The sequence below is a fragment of the Rhinichthys klamathensis genome, unplaced genomic scaffold, assembly GCF_029890125.1.
Source record: "Rhinichthys klamathensis goyatoka isolate OS25496 unplaced genomic scaffold, OSU_Roscu_1.1 h1tg000011l_1, whole genome shotgun sequence".
NCBI lineage: Eukaryota > Metazoa > Chordata > Actinopteri > Cypriniformes > Leuciscidae > Rhinichthys > Rhinichthys klamathensis.
In genome coordinates this window covers 14270162-14292888 of record NW_026606564.1, presented here as the reverse complement: position 1 = coordinate 14292888, position 22727 = coordinate 14270162, and the positions used below count along the sequence as shown (strand labels likewise).

At 42.8% G+C, this 22727-nt stretch overlaps 1 protein-coding gene across 1 annotated transcript; it reads left to right on the top strand.

Annotated features, from left to right (window-relative positions):
• Positions 1-517: 517 nt before the first annotated feature.
• On the top strand, positions 518-1889 carry LOC130095910 (gastrula zinc finger protein XlCGF57.1-like). Its single transcript, XM_056262546.1, has 2 exons — positions 518-596; positions 688-1889. The coding sequence occupies exons 1-2, from the start codon at positions 518-520 to the stop codon at positions 1887-1889; spliced, it is 1281 nt and encodes a 426-aa protein (XP_056118521.1).
• Positions 1890-22727: the final 20838 nt, after the last annotated feature.

The window sequence follows — 22727 nt, the reverse complement described above, 5'->3', positions numbered from 1 at the left end:
AGTGAGTGTCACATCTCTCAGGAATTCCCTTTTAGGGGTCGTAAAAGATTCTTATCTATGTAACAGGATTCTGTGTGTCCGAGTTCTGCCAGTGGTGTTAGCTTCGGGGGAAGTCAGATCTTTGTTGGGAGAGTGAGTTTTACCGGACTATTCATTAAATATAATGAATAATTTGTGTGTGTGATTGGTCCAGACGCTACACTAGCCTATAGAAAATATTTAATTCATGCTATTGCATGTGAATAAATATGTGTATAACTATAGGGATAGGCTATTGCTTGGATTATTTGGTGCATATTGAATACTAATAATGTCTTTCTAACTTATTTACTCCAACAGTTCAAATTTACACAGGGATTATGATTCACATCTTCAGCGAATCCATAGAAGTTCATCTGTAAAGGCAGGAATATTCCCACCTTTTTACAAGTGAACAAACCACTCGGATGCGCTGTAAATCACATTGCAGAAGCAATAAGTCCAGCTCAAACAAATATTGAGGTATACAATTGCAAACATGGAAATGGAGGTTGTCAAAGAGGAGAGTGACAACATGAGAGAGGCATGCAAAGATGAAGATACAGAGGAACAAAGAGGTTGGTGTCCATTCCTAATTCTTTTCACTGAGTCCATTCACTTTCATTTAAATTTTCAACTTAATTTGACTTGTGTACATCTTCATTTTAGACCTGGTGAAAGTTAAAGAAGAAAGTCAAGAGCTGAATGAAGTGGAGAAACATGAGTTTGTCACCGGAGAGCATTCTTCTAATAGCTCACAGATTGAAACGCCTGAAGGAGATGTTTTCACCTGCCCTCAATGTGGAAAGAGCTTCAATGAAAGAGGAAACCTTAAGGCTCACATGAGAGTGCACACAGGAGAGAAGCCGTTCCCATGCCCTCTGTGTGGAAAGAGTTTCAGATTTAAAGGATATGTTCGCACTCACATGAGAATTCACTCCGGAGAGATGCCTTTCAAATGCCATCGATGTGGGAAGAGCTTCAATGAAAGAGGAAACCTTAAGGCTCACATGAGAGTTCACACTGGAGAGAAACCGTTCAAATGTGAGCAGTGTGGAAAGACATTCAAAACTAACAAAAGTCTTAAGACACACAAACAGAATGACATTGGTGAACATGAAAGGCCTTATAGCTGCCATCAATGTGGAATGAGTTTCTCAAAGAAAACAAACCTTTCAAATCACACACTAGTTCATTCTGGAGAGAGAGCTTTCACTTGCCGGGAGTGTGGAAAGAGTGTCAAACGTAAAGGAGAACTTCAGAGTCACCTGAGAACTCACTCTTCTGAGAAACCTTACACATGCAGTCAGTGCGGAAAGACTTTCAGGTGGGCACAGAACTTCAAGAAACACATGCTCTCTCACGCTGGAGAAAATCACCATAACTGTGATCAGTGTGGTGAAAAGTTTAGTCTGGCAGAAAACTTGCAGACTCACCTGAAAATCCATGCGAATGAGAGGCCTTACTTGTGTTCCTTCTGTGGAATGAGATTTCCACGACTGGACTATTTGAAAGAGCACCAGAAATTACATTTAGGAGTGAGCGCTCACGTGTGCCATGAGTGTGGGAATATCTTCACTAGTGCCACCTGTCTGAAAGAGCACAGGAGAATTCATGGAGTAGTAGAGAAACCTCACAAGATAGGAGAGAAACCTCACAAGTCAGGAGAGAAACCTCACAAGTCAGGAGAGAAACCTCACAAGTGTTCCCAATGTGGGAAGAGTTTCTCCAAGTTAGGAAACTTGCAGACACATGCGCGAGTGCACACAGGAGAGAAGTCGCTCCCATGCCCTCTGTGTGGGAAGAGTTTCAGCACATCAAGTGCTCGAAAGAGACATAGCACTAATAACTGTCCAAAGCTGTCAACGTGAGCACGCTTTGTTATCAAGTCTTTCAATGCATAGGTTTAAATTCAGATAAACTGGTCCCAAATAATAGTTAACGTTCAAGAGTTTTTGAGCATTCAAAGTTATTTTTTTGCTATTGAAAAGATATACACAAAGAACTGAAAAGTGATTTTTGCAAGGTTAAAAGAGTTCCCAGTTGGAAGCTTGATGAACACCCCTGACAGTGTGTGTGTGATGAGCATGCTAATCACTCCTGTAAACCGGCTGAAGTGGCTGCCCACTTTATGACAGATCTGTTGCTATGTCCTTGCTTTTTTTTGTGCTTTTTTTGTAGCATGAAAATGTTGATTTCGATGGATGGATAAAAACTATTAAAGATTATTAAAAATGTTCATGTGTGTTCTGAAGATGAATGAAAGTCTGGTGTCTGGAATGACTTAAAGGGATAGTTCAGCCAAAAATGAAAATTAGCTTGATTTACTCACCCTCAAGTGTATATGACATTCTTCTTTCAGTTGAATACAATCTGAGTTATATTAAAAAATTATATTAAAAAAGCTTAATAATAGATACAAACAAATAAGGCTGAGCAACAAACTCAAGCTCCTCTTCTCTTATATCGAAATCCTCTGACATTTCTCTTTATAAATTCTCCTTTTAGACATCTAATTCATGACTTTTGTTTTGTTTTGCTCTATCCTCTGAGCTTCTGCGTTCGTCATTACGTCAGGAGTTAAGTGTTACTCCCTTGGCCGTAAATCGTTGCGTACATTTGTCAGAAGCTGGTTATTTTGTTTTTTAAAGTTTTAAATATGGATATTTTTCTCACAGAAACGCATCATTTTCTAAAGGTCTTTATTAACCCCCCAGAGATGTACAGGTCATTCTCAAAAAATTAGCATATTGTGATAAAGTTCATTATTTTCCATAATGTAATGATAAAAATTTAACTTTCATATATTTTAGATTCATTGCACACCAACTGAAATATTTCAGGCCTTTTATTGTTTTAATACTGCTGATTTTGGCATACAGCTCATGAAAACCCAAAATTCCTGTCTAAAAAAATTTGCATATTTCATCCGACCAATAAAAGAAGTATTTTTTTTTTTTTTTCAAAGTCAACCTTCAAATAATTATGTTCAGTTATGCACTCAATAGTCAATACTTGGTCGGGAATCCTTTTGCAGAAATGACTGCTTCAATGCGGCATGGCATGGAGGCAATCAGCCTGTGGCACTGCTGAGGTGTTATGGAGGCCCAGGATGCTTCGATAGCGGCCTTAAGCTCATCCAGAGTGTTGGGTCTTGCGTCTCTCAACTTTCTCTTCACAATATCCCACAGATTCTCTATGGGGTTCAGGTCAGGAGAGTTGGCAGGCCAATTGAGAACAGTAATACCATGGTCAGTAAACCATTTACCAGTGGTTTTGGCACTGTGAGCAGGTGCCAGGTCGTGCTGAAAAATGAAATCTTCATCTCCATAAAGCTTTTAAGCAGATGGAAGCATGAAGTGCTCCAAAATCTCCTGATAGCTAGCTGCACTGACCCTGCCCTTGATAAAACACAGTGGACCAACACCAGCAGCTGACATGGCACCCCAGACCATCACTGACTGTGGGTACTTGACACTGGACTTCAGGCATTTTGGCATTTCCTTCTCCCCAGTCTTCCTCCAGACTCTGGCACCTTGATTTCCGAATGACATGCAAAACTGAGCAACAGTCCAGTGCTGCTTCTCTGTAGCCCAGGTCAGGCGCTTCTGCCGCTGTTTCTGGTGCAAAAGTGGCTTGACCTGGGGAATGTGGCACCTGTAGCCCATTTCCTGCACACGCCTGTGCACGGTGGCTCTGGATGTTTCTACTCCAGACTAGTGTTGTTTTTGGCGGCCTGTTTTAATTTTAGTTTTAGTCTAGTCTTTGTGTCAAGCTGTCATTTTAGTTTTTATTAGTTTTAGTCACGTTCATACTCTTTTTAGTCTAGTCAAGTTTCAGTCGACTAAAAGTCTGACCATTTTAGTCGACGAAAACTGATGACATTTTAGTCTAGTTTTAGTCACGTTCATACTCTTTTTAGTCTAGTCAAGTTTTAGTCGACTAAAAGTCTGACCATTTTAGTCTAGTTTTAGTCGACGAAAACAGATGACATTTTAGTCTAGTTTTAGTCACTGAAAATTGTATTTTAGTCTCTTTTCAGTAATGCAATTCTATTTAACCCAGTCAATATAACTACCTACTAGTAGTATAGACTAAACCAAAATGTTCTTTTAGCCAAACCCATTTCAAACAAGGTTATCTTATTATATTATTAAAGACTCATGAATATACATCCATTCCAGACACGGAACTTGTCGGAAGTGACAGAACGGAAGATGCACTGATTTTATTTTACCAACCAAACATGTTAGAAGTACACACACATAAATTTAAATAAAATAAATAAAAACAATAAATAAAATAGCATCACATGACAATGCCAGAAATAAATCAATACATTCAAGTTTACCATAAAGAGAAACAAGGTGCTTGAATGCTTGAGCAACAATAACATACTAAAAAGTGCAAATAAAATGTGTGTGTCTGTTATTTACTTGTATTGCTTGTAAACTGTCAGATTTTGCATCATAAAAACTATTAAAAGATATAACAATACTGTGGCGAGCAGGCCGAGGGACGTGAGAGAACGTCGCGAGGCTGGTGGCGTGAGTGATAATGAACTTCACCTGTGAGACGCACCGGTCTCGTATCTCTCACGGAGGAGTGGAAGCATAAAAGGAGGAGCGACGACAGCGAAGGACGAGATAGGAACAGGCCTGATTTTATGTTGTGTTTTGTTTGTATTTTATTGTGTGCCAGCAGTCGTCCGTGAGGGGCTGCTAGCTTTTACTTTCGTTTTGTATTCGTTTATTTTATTAAAAGTCTTGAATGTTCGCCGGTTCCCGCCTCCTTCTTCCCGGGTTTCGGCACCAATGTAACAAAGTTCATATGTTGTGGGAAGAAGGAGGCGAGAGCCAGCGAACATTCAAGACTTTTAATAAAATAAACAAATACAAAACGAAAGTAAAAGCTAGCAGCCCCTCACGGACGACTGCTGGCACACAATAAAACACAAACAAAACACAACATAAAATCAGGCCTGTTCCTCTCTCGTCCTTCGCTGTCGTCGCTCCTCCTTTTATGCTTCCACTCCTCCGTGAGAGATACGAGACCAGTGCGTCTCACAGGTAAAGTTCATTATCACTCACGCCACCAGCCTCGCGACGTTCTCTCACGTCCCTCGGCCTGCTTGCCACAAATACAAATGGTTTGGACCTTAGAGAGATATAATGGATTCGGAAGCACTGGCTGCATACAGTGGAATTCGTTGATCAGAAAAGAACAAACAGTACTGAATTATGCCAACTACTGAACCAAATAACCAGCAGTCTCAACAGCAACTACATAAACTGTAACTTCCTGAATGTGTTATTTAAGACTGGTTGTCACAAACAACAAAAAAACAAAACTGCTTCTTGCATGTCTGTTCAGGCCAGCCATTAACTACTACTTAGGCTTGTTTACTTTGAGGAAAGCGCTTCTTTCCAAAACGGTTCTAGCCCTGTTCCTGCGGCCACAAGAGAGGTAACCAGTTACACTGAAGACCCTTTCTGTAAATGCCTGAGAGGCTGGCATCGCCAGGAGGTCCAAGGGCAGAGGTTTCAGTGTTGGAAACGCAGTGGAACAACACTGAGTTAACCAATACTCAATGCCGGATTCCTCAACCTCAGCACTAGTAGCAGCAGTCTGGTGGGACTAGGACAGCCCCTCTTTATATTTTAAAATCTCCTGCCTAATGTTTGTTGTCTTGGCTGTCTTGGGCCTCGATGGACGATTAGCACCGAATAACTTAAATCTACACCGTTTTGCGGGGGCTGACTCCGGAGCCTCTGTACCCTCATTTGCGACTTGCTCATCATCGGTCAACTGCTCTTCTCGTACTTGCACTCTTTGTGGCACAAGATGAGCAATGTAGTCCTCTGCCTTTCTGACAAGATTCTTTACTTCATTGTCATCACTTTCCAGAAGGGTTTCAGCTACACAAGGGTCCACAAAGCATGCTGCTGCAGGAAGTGGCGGGAAATTGTCAGCCGTTATGTCAAGAAACACACTAAAGCGCCTATCCATGCTGGACAGCATCTTCTGAGCTAGAGTAGCTGCATCTTTGTAGGTTCGCCCATGTGCAATCGAGAACTCCGACAGGTGGTTTTTGAGATCCAGGAGTGCTGGCACAACAAGGGAAAGTGATTGAGTGTCACTTTCAAGTGACTTAGTGTGCTCTGCAAATGGCAGAAGAAGGTCTCTCAGTATCCCGATCTTCTGCCACTCACTGGGCTGCAGGCTGTCCCAGCCCATGGACTCCGCCACAGCTGTGAGGTGCTCCTTGACTTCAAGACAGCGCAAAATCATAGCAAAGCAACTTGACCACCTAGTGGGACAGTCTTTTACCAGAACTAGAGCACACTTTTGCAGCAGCCGCTCTGTGGCGACTGATGACTACCTAAATTTGTTAACTAAGTGCCTCACTTTCTCCAACAGCCTTCGGATTGGGGGTTCCTTCTGGACCATATTCACCACAAGCTGTACGGTGTGAACCACGCATGGGGTCCTCTCTATGGCTCCGTAGGAGTATCTACATGAAAAAAGAAAAAAAAGACATATTTAACCATTTTAGCCCTTATATTATTGAACCAAATGAAATATAATGAAATACATAGACTTATTTAGTCTATGTATATGAAATTAAATCATGACTAGTTTCATAAATGCTGAATGAATCAATAACATAATTTTTAATCTTTTAACTTCCTATGGAATAATTTTTTTATTCATAAAACAATATATGACCAGTTACATAAATGTTGAATGAATTATATTGTATAGTATTTTTAGTCTCCTTGTGGTTTTACTCTTTATATGTGTTTGTTGTGTACTTTGAGAGCAAAAACTAACCGGAGTCAAAATTCCTTGTTTGTATTTGCAAACCTGGCCAATAAAGCGGATTCTGATTCTGAATTAATTGCATAGTTTTATACAAAGTCTTACGTTACCTGTCATCCTCCCCTTCCTGATGCTCATAGTCATCGTCGTGCTCTGCCTCTGAGTCCTCTTCAGAAGTTGTGGCAACTTCTGCATGTGTGTGGAACGAAGCCACCATATTGCTGCCATTGTCAGTAATCGTTGTGAGGACCTTCTCTCTGGGGATCCCCCATTCTTCCATTGACTCCTCTACAAGTGTACTAATTGACTCTGCGGTGTGAGGGTGAACCATCTCCTTCAGGTTCAGAAGTTTGTGTTCAGCCTTGTTGTCCTCAGGGTTAAAGTAACAGGCGCTGATTCCCAGGAAGGATGCTGTAAGCCCCTTTTTAGTCCAAATATCCAACCCTGTAGTTATTCTGCGTGCTGTGGCCAGGTTTTGTTTAATCTTTTCTTTCTCTTCTTTGTACATTTTGTCAATCAAGTTTAAAATTTTATGTCTTTTTGGCACTTTGAACTTTTTGTCCATTTTTGCCATCATGGCGATGAACTCCTCATCTTCGACAATCCGTGCTGGGAGTCCTGTATGGCCTATCCACTGTGCTATCCCCTCTTCTTTGGTACGTTGCTCTGGGGAGTTGTCGTTGTACCTCCTTGTGGCAAAGAAATCCTGAGCACTAGTTGGCTTGTCTATCTTCTTGGGTAGGACTTGCTTCACTGGTGCTATTTCTGGAATCTAGCACAGGAATAGATACAATGTCAGGGCAGATGCAGCCTCTGAAGATCTTACTGTTGTAAATATTAAGTAACATAAATCCTTGCTATGATTTTTACCATAGTAAATCAACCTCTGAGTGAGTGACTTGACTGTCCGTAAAAGAACAAAAAAAGTCTACATAGTCTAAGCAATAGTCTCGGCAGGCATGCTAATGCCAATACCATTTGTTTAAATGTATGTATTGGTCTAAAATAAGGTTTTCAAAGTCATGTTGTTGATGCCAAAATCAGTTGTTTGTGAATGACAAAACTAGCTAGTTTTTGGCCAACTAGGGCTGCTTAGTAGTACACATGGAGTCAGTCAGTCAGGTAGGAAAAACCCACTCACTCTCTCACACAAACATATATACACGCACGCACGCACGCACGCACACACACACACACACACACACACACACACACACACACACACACACACACACGTTAACCCACTTTACACTCTCTCACAAACAAATACACACACACACACACACGGTAGTTAGTCACACACGTTTGTCTCAGTCGTTTAAAGCTAACGTCAAAATGAGACACATTAACCACATTTCTAAAATAGAAAGTAACATTACGTTAATGTCTTGACTTACCTCAATTTCATTATGGAATGCCTTGAGATGTCTCTTAAGATTCGTGGTGTTTTTTCCTGTTATTTTGTGACCGCATTTCTCCCCATTTTTTTCCACAACACATTCCGTTCTCTTTTCAACTTCTATGTAACGAAAGTTACTCCAAATGTCGTGTCTTCTTTTTCTCCCAAAGACGAACCCCCGCCAGCCGGCCATAGGTCCCTTTTTCTGTGTCAGACTTAACTTTTGTCGTTTACGCTAACTCACCACCGCATCTGCACATAGCATCTGGAATGCATCTTCTAAATAATGCCGCGAGTGGGGCTTGAGGAAGTGACGTCGCATGCGTCTGCGCAGTGCGATCTGATGCACCTGAAGTGAAAATACTGCAGAAATACTTGCAAAATAATAATAATAACGCGACTAAACGAGACGAAATAACGGTATAACATTTTGTCTCGTCTCGTTTTGGTCAACGAAAATGTAGAGACATTTTATCATAGTTTTCGTTTTGTAAACCACATTTAGTCTCCTTTTTATTCGTCAACAATATTGCAAAATACATTTAATTATAGTCATCGTCACATGACCAGCATTTACGTTGCGTCTCGTCTCGTTTTCGTCACGTGATAAAGGTTCGTTGACGATAATATTTAGTCATCATTTTCGTTGACGAAAGCAACACTACTCCAGACTCAGTCCACTGCTTCGGCAGGTCCCCCAAGGACTAGAATCGGTCCTTCTCCACAATCTTCCTCAGGGTCCGGTCACCTCTTCTCATTGTGCAGCGTTTTTTGCCACACTTTTTCTTTCCCACAGACTTCCCACTGAGGTGCCTTGATACAGTACTCTGGGAACAGCCTATTTGTTCAGAAATTTCTTTCTGTCTTACCCTCTTGCTTGAGGGTGTCAATGATGGCCTTCTGGACAGCAGTCAGGTCGGCAGTCTTACCCATGATTGCGGTTTTGAGTAATGAAACAGGCTGGGAGTTTTTAAAAGCCTCAGGAATCTTTTGCAGGTGTTTAGAGTTAATTAGTTGATTCAGATGATTAGGTTAATAGCTCGTTTAGAGACCCTTTTCATGATATGTTAATTTTTTGAGACAGGAATTTTGGGTTTCATGAGCTGTATGCCAAAATCATCAGTATTAAAACAATAAAAGACCTGAAATATTTCAGTTGGTGTGCAATTAATCTAAAATATATGAAAGTTTAATTTTTATCATTACATTATGGAAAATAATGAACTTTATCACAATATGCTAATTTTTTTAGAAGGACCTGTATGATTTCCATTACACGAGAGTAGATGTTAAAATTTCATGCTGATTTGTACTCGGCTTTCGCCAAGCACCAACTAAGATTTACAGTAACCTATGCTTCTCCATCCATTTACGCTTCTTTCTAAATGGTGATGTGAATCTCCTTCTGTCTGGTGTTAATAGCTGCAGTGTATTTTGCGCGTCAGCACACACTTCCATCTTCAGTGTTTCGTCGACTAGCCTACGACACCTCAAGAGGGCTCGACAGTGACTCTGGCGTCCCAGAGTCACCCCCCTCCGTCCCCCACTCAACCCAGCCCAGCTTACTGACCTTTACATCCCTCCTGCTGCTGAGGTTGCTCCTTCCTCGTAGTTCACATGTGACCTAACCACAATCTCTCACAACCTCTCCGCAACCCGACCATACGCGCCAACCCGTTTGACTAAGGCTGTTGAGCCCCACTGCCGACGTTAAAAGCAGGTCAGTGGCAACGGTTCCGTATGGCATACTACCGTAAAACACAATATCTATCCAAACACCAACCCTCATTCACGCAAAATACACAGGATCATAATAACTGTAATTACTATGCAGACTATACAAATAAACAGACTCTTCGAGTTTTTCAAGAATCCTTAGAAACCGTAGCGTGGCGGCCTGTACACAGAACCAGAATCTTTCCGTCTCAACCACAGCCAGTTGCTGCTCCTTTCTGCTGCTTCAGATAAGTTCTTTACTGTGCGACGCAACTCTTGGCCACTGAATCCGACGTCTCTGAGGAACCGGGTTGTAGAGTGTGCCACAAATCCTCGACAACCCACTTCCACTGGATAAACCTGGACTCTCCATCCTCGCTGTTCTGCTTCAGTGGCCAGATGAGCATACCGCAGTTTCTTCCTCTCATATGCCTCATCTACAGCATCCTCCCATGGCACTGTTAACTCTATCAGTTGAACAATGCGCGCTGATCCAGACCACAAAACAATATCTGGTCGGAGGTTAGTGGTGGCAATCTCAGGTGGAAAAATAGGCCGTTGATCAAGATCAGCCAGTATTTTCCAGTCCCTAGCAGCTTCCAGTTGTCCTGAGCGAGAATTTGTTTTAACACCTTTTCTTGGTGGTTGCTCGCCTGGGGGGAGGAATAATGTCTTCTGTGTGTAATGTTTTGCTACAGGTGGCAACTTATTGGTCATGTTACGCTTGTCTTCCAGTGCTAAAGCCAAACATTGGAGTACTTGGTCATGGTGCCAAGTAAACCGACCCTGGCTAAGAGCCACCTTACATCCTGTCAAAATGTGCCTTAATGTGGCAGGTGATGAACGCGAAGGACAAGATGGATTACTGTTATGATGGATGGATGCACTTTTTGGGCTTCAAAATCTGATCCTCCATTCACTGCCATAATAGCCCAGATCCGGCAGGCTGGTAGAAATAACTCGGCCCGTTTGCGGTTGCCAGACACGGGATGAATGACTCCCTAGAATCGGCCCAAATACACTGGCCCGAGCATTGAAGAACTCTGAAGAACTGCAAACCTGCCGGCATTGGGCCACAACCACACCAGCAAGAATGGTACACTTGGCGGTCCGAGTCTTGTTTGCCAAATTAAGAAATAAACTTGCACTTACTCTTATACAGAATTAAAAACATTTTTGTGTGTTCAGTACAACTTCTAAACATACCTGTCAAGTATCCCGTTTTGGCCGGGAAAGTCCCGTATTTTACCCTTCTTTCCCGCCGTCCTCTTGATTAGGATTTTCCCGTAAATCTCCCGTATTTTAACCTGCGTTAAGTGATGGAACAAGTGACTGGGTTAACAGACCGATCTGTACACCATGAAACAAAGATCCTCCATTTACTGGCATAAGTGCGACGTGTTGATGGGGCTCTTGCATTCATGACAGTGTTCCTAACATCTGCGGAACACTGTGAGAGCTCTTGCTCAACCCCAGGGGCCATACACATAGACTCAACCTGCCCGGTGAGGGGTGCCAAAGCTCCCCGTTCATTTGTGACAGTAGGTCCCTCCGAACTGGCAATGGTTGTGGTGGACCGGTCGTAAGGGCCACCAGCAGACTGAACCATGGTCTCGCTGGCCAGCAGGGTGCCACTAGAATAAGCCTGTGTCGTCTCATCTGCACACGCCTCAGCACAGGCCAGAGAAGTGGAATTGGAGGGAAAGCATAGAGGAGGAGGTCTGGCCAGTCGTGGGCCAGGGCATCCTGGCCTAGTGATCCCTGCTCCTCCTGCTCCGCAAACCACAGCGGACAATGTGTTGTATTCCTGTTGGCAAAGAGGTCGACTGCTGCGGTCCCATAAAGTCCCCAAACTGACTGAACTACCGCCTTGTGCAGACACCAGTCCCCTGGCTTCGGACCCGATCGAGAGAGTGAGTCTGCCACACTGTTGCAGTGACCGGGAATGTGTGCCGCTCTGATCGACAGGAAGTGCTGGTTTGCCCACAACAACAGCACTCGTGAAAGTCGAAGGCAAGGTAGAGACCTCGTGCCCCCTTGGTGATTGATTAAAAACACCACTGTGGTGTTGTCGGTCCGCACTAGGATGTGCCTCCCCGATAACTCCTGTCTGAAGTGTCTTAGGGTGAAAAGCACTGCCCATAGCTCTAGGATGTTGATGTGAGATGTCGCCTGCTGCAAGGTCCAACTCCCCTGCACGCCCTGGTGTTGCCACAGCCCTCCCCATCCGGAGAGAGAGGCATCTGTTGTCACTACTTCTCTGCGTGCTGGGGGTGGTCCCATTGGTACACCCCCTTGTAGAAATTGTTCCCGTCTCCAAAGCCTCAGGGAGACAGAGCAACTGGTTGTCACCACAACAAGGGTCTGTCGGTTGTGAACTGCTGACAACCGTCTGGCTATCAACCAACGCTGAAAAGGACGAAGGTGTAAAATTCCTAAGTGAATGGCCGATGAGGCTGCCGTGAGAAGGCCCGCTAGCCGTAAGAAGTGAAGATAAGGTAGCTTGCGTCGAACCTGGAACCTCGCTATGGCTCCTTGTATAGCCTGCCTCCTGCGCGCTGTGAGGGTAGCCCTCATTATTCTGGAGTCCAGATGTAATCCCAGAAAACATATTGACTGGCATGGAGTAAGGCAGCTTTTCTCCAGGTTTACCCTCAGTCCTAAAGCAGTAACATGCTCCAGTAGGCGCTGTGTGTTGTTGGCTACCTGCTGAGGTGATCTGGCACAAAGCAGCCAATCGTCCAGGTAAGGGAGAATCAACATGCCCTCCCGTTGTAGAGGTTCTAGTGCCACTTGCATACACCGTGTGAATACACGGGGAGAGAGGGAGAGGCCAAATGGTAGGACTCGATATTGGTATGTCCTGCCCTGGAATGTGAACCGAAGAAACCTTCTGTGATGAGGTGCAATGGGGATGTGGAAATATGCATCCTTCAGATCCACAGAGGTAAACCACATGCCGGGTTCGACCGCTTGTAGGACATCCTTGACACGCAGCATGCGGAAAGGAAGGTGTTTGAGACTCCTGTTCAAGCGTCTGAGGTCCAAGATTGGCCTGAAGCTTCCATCCTTCTTGCGAACTAGGAAGTACTTTGAATGAAATCCCCCCGGATGGACCTGGGGGTTTACTAGCTCTACCGCACCCTTTTCCAGTAGCTTCCGGACCTCGAGAGATAGAGCAAGAGCCTGACGAGGGTCCCGAACCACTGTGGGCCGAGTGTGTGTGCATAATTGGGGTCTGTGACGGAACTGAAGACAGTAGCCCCTGTCGAGTGTGTCGAGGAGCCACTTGTTGTTCGTAATCCCTCTCCAAAGTTGTAGTTGAGAGGTTGAAAAGTGTCCCATCACAGACCCTGGACCATCACCGACGATGAGGAGCGGTCTCCCTACCCCTGGGGGGGCGACGATAAGTAGCCACAGGGCGAGCAGGTGGTCTACGAGCACGGGATGCCTCCCTTCTCGAGTCATACCCAGGTCGAGTTGCCTGCTGTACAGGCCTGTAAGACTGTCCCTGCCTGCACTGGAATGGATTTGCATGACAAACAGGTATTTGATGTGAGGATGGTCCATAATTCACACTGCGCTCAAAGTGCTGAGACCGAGACTCCACTGCACAAACTCTGCGCTCAAGAGCTTCTTGAGCGGCTGGACCAAAAATCTGCCCAGGTACCAGTGGTAGTTGACGAAGATTGCTACGGCAAGCCTCTGGAAGTTTAGACTGTGCTAGCCAAACCTGCCGCCTAGCCTGAGTAGTAAGCCCAAGAGCCTTTCCGCTAGAAAATGCGATTGAACCCAAGGCTTGTAAGGAAGCCTCAAGTAACTCAGATGTGGTATTATCTGGTGGGTTAGTACTCAAAGCAGAATGAAGTGCCAGCAGAAGATGAGCCATGGAATTCCCCACACGACTCAAGCCTGAGACAGTATTATAAATCCTGACCAACAGATCATCTGTGCGTCTACACTCTGGGTTGGGACAGCGAAGATTGTGTCTAAGAGCCTCATCTGGTGACACTACCAGTGAAGAAATGCATGGCTCCACTGGGGGCATGTTACCAAGGCCCTTTTCGTCTGCATCAGCCATTGCCGCTAGCGTACGAGCCACACGATCAGGTCTGGATAAGGGAGCTGACCGAAACGCTGAAGAAACCACATCTGTGAAGTCAGGATAACTCGGCATTAGGAAATCCTCCTGCTGGGAAACTGGGCGACGCAAGAGGTTTGACTGGCCTGATAGGGGAGGAGGTGGATCCAAATTCCGCTTAGCGAGCGCCATCCTGAGTGTGTCCTGCAGAGAGAAAACCACTGAAGGCGGCGCATCCTGAAGGCCAGAACCGTCGTCGCTATGGGAACATTGGACCTGGGAATGTGAGGGTCTCGTCTCCTCCATTGGCGTATAATACTCCTGTTCCTCCCGGTCTAAGGAGTCAGAACCTGCAATAGATAAAGTGTCTGGTTCTCTCCTGGACAACCTGGATGCCAGCTCACACCTGGGCAAGGGAGGAGCTAAAACACCCCCCCCCCCTGTCCCCTCACTCACATTCTGACGAGTAGGGGGAACAGATAATAAGTCTCTAATACCCTGAACTGCGTTCGCAAGTTCAGCTACTTGCTGGGTCAATGTACTTGACTCCGAGGAGGTTCGCATCCTCTTTGAAGGCCTTCCAGTCCCACTGGCCACACGCTTGCTACTCACATGTGACTCTGTCCCAGCTGATGGAGCAGAATTCTCAAACTCAGGGTCTAATTCAGCCAGTCGATGCTGTCTCATCTCCAAGGACATCAAACCACATTCAGGACATTGGTCTACTAAAGCCTCTCGGAGGTGATCAATGCCTAGGCAAGTAGGACATTGAATATGAGCATCCATGAGATCCATTGGACCGAAGCAGAGGGAACATGAAGCTGCCATCACTTCCAGCCCAGTTAGTTGAAAAAACCCCTGGTCAACCAATGGGGTTATCCACAATAAGGTTTATCAATGTATCACTCTGGTTAACCAATGAGCATAACATAAAGTAGCAGTTTCTGACAATATACAATACCACACGCAGTATAACAGAACCCTGGTTAACCACTGAGTTCACATGAGTACTCACCTCAACACTGCTAGTAGCGATCGGTTCCAAACAAACCCTGGACAACCAGTGGGTATATGGTCCGATGCACGTCAAAATATATCCAAATATATCCAAATATTTCTCCCGAGACACAGCTGTAGCGGGGAGCAGTTGCTCACGAAAAACGCTGTGCACGCTCGAGCGAGATCTCTTCGCGAGAATGACAAAGAGAACGACCGTGACGTGAACGGAGCGGATATAGCTGCTGACACGTCATCGGTCAGGGTCACAGGTGACAAATCAATGCGAGATTCTCGATATGGCTCGCGAGACGCGACTCCTTCCACTATGTTCGACCGTCTCTGGCGGTCTGTAACAGTGAAATAGAACTAGTGTCATTTTGTCACGGTTCCTCTGGTTTCCTGGTCCTGTCCCGCACTATATTTCTCAGCATTCCCCTGGATCCTCACCTGCACTCGATTCCCTCATCACCACACCTGATCTCTATCACGTCATAATCATCTCATCACCAGCCTTTATATTCTGTTTGCTCTCACTCCCTCACTGCCGGGTATTATATGTTACACATTATTCTGTTCCCTTGTGCCTTTTAAAGTTCTTGTGCAGGGCTAGTGTCTGCTGTGTTGCTAGCGAGGTGGATCCTTGCGTTATCAGTAAGACATTATGAGGATCGTCTGAGAGAGAACTTCACTCTTCTTCTGTGAGTTATATGATGAGGATCGTCCGAGAGAGGACTTCACTCTTCTTCTGTGAGTTATATGATGAGGATCGTCCGAGAGAGGACATCACTCTTCTTCTGTGAGTTATATTCAGTGGACCGTTTGCGAGAGGACTTCACTCTTCTTCTGTGAGTTATATGATGAGGATCGTCTGAGAGAGAACTTCACTCTTCTTCTGTGAGTTATATGATGAGGATCGTCCGAGAGAGGACTTCACTCTTCTTCTGTGAGTTATATGATGAGGATCGTCCGAGAGAGGACATCACTCTTCTTCTGTGAGTTATATTCAGTGGACCGTTTGCGAGAGGACTTCACTCTTCTTCTGTGAGTTATATGATGAGGATCGTCCGAGAGAGGACATCACTCTTTTTCTGTGAGTTATATTCAGTGGATCGTTTGAGAGAGGACTTCACTCTTCTTCTGTGAGTTATATTCAGTGGATCGTTTGAGAGATGACTTCACTCTTCTTCTGTGAGTTATATTCAGTGGATCGTTTGAGAGAGGACTTCACTCTTCTTCTGTGAATCAATTATCTTCAGTGAGTTATGTTCTGTTGACTGTCCGAGAAAGAGGACCTCTTGTATCTTCTGTGAGTTATCCTTAAGAGACATTTCAAGAATGGACTTCCTGCGTTCTATTATTATAATTTAAGTTGATATTTCTGTCTGAAGACTTTTCCTAAGTTCCTGAACTTCTATTAGTCTGTGGAATTGCCTTAAATAAACTCTGTGAATTGTATCCTGGTCTTCAGCCTGGTTATATTGTGACACATTTATCTGGATACTAGTGTCATTAAACTTAATCTTTGGTTTTTAAGGGAAATTAAATATTCTCAGGAGACCCATTGACCCCTGAAGTTATGACTTCTGAAGATCTTTCATGTGTAGATTCTCTCGGCTGAAAAATGCTGTCCTACCTAATTAATCCTCATTTAATGACTCACACTTTGATGTACATCACCTTCTTCTAGAATGCAGTGTGGATGTGTTATAGCTATCTGAGCATTAATGAAGGTATAACCACGCTTGGGACAAGACTCGTAAATCAACTAAGAGCCACTTTCCCTCTCAGACATGTCACCTTTCTTATTGGTTCAACCCTTAGGGGAGGATCTTTTCCAGGCTTTATTAGAGACAGTCCACAGGGCCCAGCAGGCCTCGATCCAACCAGATACCTCTCACAAAGAACCAAGGACAATCTCAGGAGTTTTGGAACAAAGACTCCAACCAACAACGACTCCAATCACCCACTCTTCCGACTTCCTCACTTCTCCTGGGTGCTCAGCGTGGCCTCAACAGGGCCCCAGGCCTTGACCAAACCAGCCATGCGTTCCCGGAGAAGGAGAACTCTCAACCAACTTCCACTTGACACTGCCGGAACCATCAACGACTTCAATTTTCAACAACTTCAAGAATTGTTCCCACTACAAATGCACGTATTCAATTCAATGAAATGCGAAAATGAAATTCTGATGGTTCTTCTCATTGTCCCTTTTTCCGGTTTCCAGTTTAATCCTATCACTAACCTATTTCTGTATATATGTGTGTTTAGTAGAGATGCACCGATTGATCGGCTGGTGACCGGAATCGGCCGATTTTCACGTGATCGGCCATGATCGGCGACCGGCCGGTCAGTCTGACATAATCCGATTTTATGCCGGTCAAATGCACTCGGGCGCCGCATGATTAACATCGCGCAACATCAGCATTACACGTGCACACGAAACGCACACATGTAGGAAACCTCATGAATTACGGCCGTTTCACACCGCAAGCGGGAGCAGCGCGTTTTATTTTTGTTTGGCGTGCATGTTAATCAATGAGTGCATTCACACCGGGAGCCGGAGAAGCGCGTGAGCGTCGAGCGAGCAACAGTGAAGCGCGGGTTTCGGCACCGATCGAGTCCATTTTTGCTGCGCTCAATTTAAGTGAAAGCACACTTTTGATGGACAAAATAAATATGATTTCATCCAAAAAGTGCCCAAAATGCACAGAATTTGCATGTCTGGTGTGTTTTAACAAGAACTGAAGTAGGCTAGGCTATGTCAGAAAAAAAATGAAGAGACAAAAATATTTATAGAAAATTTACCCATTTAAACTTGTTTTTATTATTTCCCAATCGGTTTCCTGCACATGACCCACTTGTCCTGTTTAGCTTGGCTGGACATGTGTCAGATGAGAGAAGAACTGTTTGAGAAATATAACTTGCCATTGATGTACAAGTGATTGCAATAGGTGTGTGTGTGTGTGTGTGTGTGTGTGAGAGAGAGAGAGAGAGAGAGAGAGAGAGAGAGAGAGAAATATCTTTATACTTTATCTTATACTTAAGATAATATATACTTATTTATACTTATATCTTTATATAAATCCTAAACAGTGTGTGAGATTAAAATAAGTGTGTCCCAAAGCATAGTATGTTGAAGAGAGTGTGCTAGAAGTCTCCAGATGATGTACTATTCCCGGTGGATGTTCAAAGTGTGTATAAGCAACGCATTCTCATCCTTTGGCGTCATATAGGTGACGCCATATGACATTTCGTCGAAATCTTACGCACATGGCATGCTTTAGCGTCAATATAACACGCACTGTTATGGGTAGGTTTAGGTCTGGGGTAGGGTACGGTTATGACGCCTTGGGATTTGCGTCTCATATTCACGCTAAACGATGCCATGTGCGTTGGATTTAGACGAGCGTCACCTGTATGACGCCTTGGGTTCTGCGTCTCATATTGATGCTAAAGGATGCCATGTGCGTAAGATTTCAACGAAATGTACAAAGCGTCACATGTATGACGCCAAAGGATGAGAACAGGCTGGTATAAGTGCTCACTATATCAGCTAATATTACCCACAACCCACTGCGCTTTGGAGGAGGAACTACAATCACAAGTAAAAAGTGTTAAAAACTACAAAACATGGCGGATATGCGCAACCGAAGATGAGAGGTTTAGATAAAGGTTTGAGTGACTAATCAGTTTACAGTGACAAGATGATTGACAGGTCAGTTTACAGTGACAAGATTATTGACAGGTTAGTTTACAGTGACAAGATGATTGACAGTGACAAGATGATTGACAGGTCAGTTTACAGTGACAAGATGATTGACAGCCCAGTTTACTGTGACAAGATGATTGACAGGTCAGTTTACTGTGACAAGATGATTGACAGGTCAGTTTACAGTGCCGGGATGATTGACAGGTCAGTTTACTGTGACAAGATGATTGACAGGTCAGTTTACAGTGCCGGGATGATTGACAGGTCAGTTTACTGTGACAAGATGATTGACAGGTCAGTTTACAGTGCCGGGATGATTGACAAGTCAGTTTACTGTGACAAGATGATTGACAGGTCAGTTTACAGTGACAAGATGATTGACAGCCCAGTTTACAGTGTCGGGATGATTGACAGGTTTCCCCGTTGAGCTACTTTGTCACACATTGATGTCATTAATTGGCATTATAACTGATGACAGGCGTGTGATTTTCAGTTGGAGAAGACACTTCTGCGACCCGAGTGCTTCCGTCACCTCGCTTTTGTTCACCAAAATCTGTTTCAAAATCAAAAAACGACTAAATTCATGCATGCGGGACTTCAGTTCACATAAGCAGACAACTCACGGATAGTCACGTATATTGTGCAGATACTTTCAGTAGGAAACAGATAACATTAGTGTTATATTAGAGGTGGTTTGTGGCATTATTCATAATTCATAATGCTGATGGGAAATGAGGAAATGTTCAATCTCTACTGAATCTCTTAGTAACAAGCTTTCAGGACTCAAGCTTTTGAAAATTGAGGAAAAAAATCACTCACATCCACTCAATAGGGAAGTGTTTTCTAATGGCAGAAACCAAATCAATTACGATACTCAGTAGAAGTGCTTCAAGTTAAATCCTTCATGACTGACACTTTAAAGAATGCTTAAAAACTGTATTGTTTATCATTTAAGCTATTATAATCTTCTAAATCATCATATGTGAAATATATGCATCACATCACTTTTGTGTTCACTATCAACATGTTGATGAACGTGTTCATTACTGTCATTATTACCATTGAGCTAAGATGCTGTTTGATTATTCTTCAAGTGTACCGTACTGTGAAAGTCTAGTGTTCACCATATCTGAACATCAATTAGCTTTTCACCAATATTAACACAACATAATTTAACATTTAGAATGTACATTTTGTAATGGTTTGTAAATATTTAACAGAAATGCCCATTTCTCGTGTGGATACAGTTAATATACTTTACATTTATCATTACATCAAGTGTCAATAAGTGTTATAATCTGACACAGATTAGTGGAACATTATTAAAGTGTAGAATCACACTAACTCAACGATTACTGACAGATTAATGTGGTGATTCACAAACATCAGTGTCTGGATGAAAATGCAAATACTGTATATATATATATATGTCTTCAGTAGTAAAAGTTGCTATAAGATTTTGTCTTTACTGATGTCTTTATTTTGCTCTCACTGTAATTGCTCTCACTCTCACATAATCATAATTTGATAAACTTACAGTATTATGTATTATTATGTATTATTACTATTATTATATCACTGTATTAGTGGCTATTCACATTTTCCTTTCTACAACACTTGTGGTTTTTTTTTAAATGGTTTTATTGTGTAGTTTGGTTTGCTGATTGCTGATGTGGGTGTGTGTGCATTAACTGTAAATGATGTTTAATGCATCTTTGTCGGGTGTTTCTGGAGTTAATTCAGGCTATAAAAGAACTGAGCAGCTCATAAACACCATCATCTCCTGATGAGCAGCGTCTTCAGTCTGATTCCCGGTAAGATCATGTCGTCTCATGTGGGAATTATTGTGTTATTGTGTTTCAGCCTTTATTCAAACGTTAGCACATGTTGTTTAGCTTGCTGACTCTCTAGTGTGCTTGATTATGTGTAGAAGAAACTAAAGAAATTAAGATGGAATTGTTTAAAGCGGGTTTGGAAGTTTTCTTTAAGGTTCTGCCGGAACCAGTTTCCATTTCAGGTTCTTGATATTCATTTGATGATGATCATAAACTTCACCATCTGTGTTCCTAGGTGGAAAGGAAATGTATTTAAATTGTGCATTTTGGACAAACTTAATATATTTAAATTACTATACTAAGTGCATATTAAATGTATTATTATATAAGATATGCTTAAGATCAATTTTAAGTTATTTGCAATATATTTTAATATATTAAATTGTGCTAAAATGGAACCACTTCAAGTACATTCAGTGCATTTAAGTGTATTTCTGTACAGTTCATTTAAAATATACTTTCATATTTCTTAAACTACAGATAGAATATATTTGAAGCTTCATTTTAATGTACTTCAAGAACTTCAATAGCATTTCAGCTCATTAGAAATATTTTATTATAAAGCTGTTTTATTCAGTATTCAAAATTGTATATTAAAAGTGCAAAAATAATTAAATATAAATGTTAAGACATACACACTCTGAAATCAAGAAAACTTTAATATTCTATCTTGTGTACATTGCAAAATAAATTCCAAGTAAATTAAAAAAGTACAGCAGCATATATAATCTCTTGAACATAATACATTATAATAAAGATCAGTGAAATGCTATAAATACAATTGTTTGTAGAACATTTCAGTTATACCTGTATTACTAAAAAGTGCACTATGAATATTACATCACTTAATAAATAAGCATCAATGCAATTTTCTGAAAGAATAAGTTACGGAAAAACAATGTGCAGAAGTGAATAATGCATTATTTACAAACTCAGGCCTTCAAATGTCTGAAGAAACAGAAGAGTTTAAATGTCACGTCTTCATCTTCAAGTGGACGGTCACTTCTCTGAGTGCGACTCATTTTCCACAACTGAGGGCTAGTGGTTCAGACACTGTAGTATTTGAAGACTGCTTTATCACAGGATCTGTGAAAGAGAAGAAGAATTATATAAAATTAACCAATGATTAACATTTCTGCATCCATGTTTGAATATATGTATTATTAGCATAGATATGCATTAGTATTTAAATGACTTCTCAGTTTACCTTTGCAAGCTTTGACTATATCCTCATCAAGCTGGACATGAGTGTCCACTTTTATCCTCTTGTCTGTCATCACTATACAGCACTGACTCTATGAGTTACACTGAACATGAGATTAGAAGAAGCCCAACACCACTTACATACCCATTTCCACCAAAAAAGAACTGGTTTGGAACTGGTGCTGGTTCAAAGTTGGTTAAACTTGTGGACCTTCTCAGAACTTGTTTGTATTTCCACTGACTAGAGAGCCCAGCGAACGACGTTGTTACGTCACTGTGTACGTCGCCATAAGTCTTAGCTTTCCCTGAAACGCTTGCGACAACTTTAAGCATAACAATTACAATGGCGCACTTCATCGTCTTTCTGCAAATGTTTCTCCTGGCTTTGCGATCCTATATTGGGGTCACAGACTATCTTTCTACTAGCACTGTGTTTTTAGCAATGGCGGTCACAACCTTTCCCGTCGTGTTGTTGGTCACCCCGCCCCCAGCCCACGACGTAAGCATGACGTGGTAAAAGAACGGTTCTCTGGTTCTAGTAGTCCAGCAAAGAGTTGGTGCCGCTTTGGAACCAATTTTCCCTGCCGAGAAATGGTTCTTTGGCTGTTGAAACACAAAGAAATTGAGCGTCAGCATCAGTTCTGGCAGGCCAAGTAGTCAAGATGCTGCTAACACTATTGGCCAATACGGTCTCATCAGCGATCTGCTGAGCTGCATCAGCGCATCAGCTGTTCATCTCCCTTCGCTGCTAATGATTACACTCAAATCACGGCGCCCTATTTAAACTGATTCAGTTCGCTCCTAACGGCTTGCTGCTCGCTCTCTGCAATATTGAAACAGGACTCGATGTATTCACTCTCCATTCATCTCTGAAAGTCTTCACGAAGCTAAGCTAAGTTCCTTTTTAATGCTCATTCTTAAAAGCTATTAGGATATGGCACCATG

Bases quoted from the DNA above. Each gene is read 5' to 3' on its own strand.
- LOC130095910 (XM_056262546.1), top strand. From the start codon at position 518: ATGGAAATGGAGGTTGTCAAAGAGGAGAGTGACAACATGAGAGAGGCA. The intron at 597-687 runs GTTGGTGTCCAT...TCTTCATTTTAG, and splicing joins AGATACAGAGGAACAAAGAG to ACCTGGTGAAAGTTAAAGAA.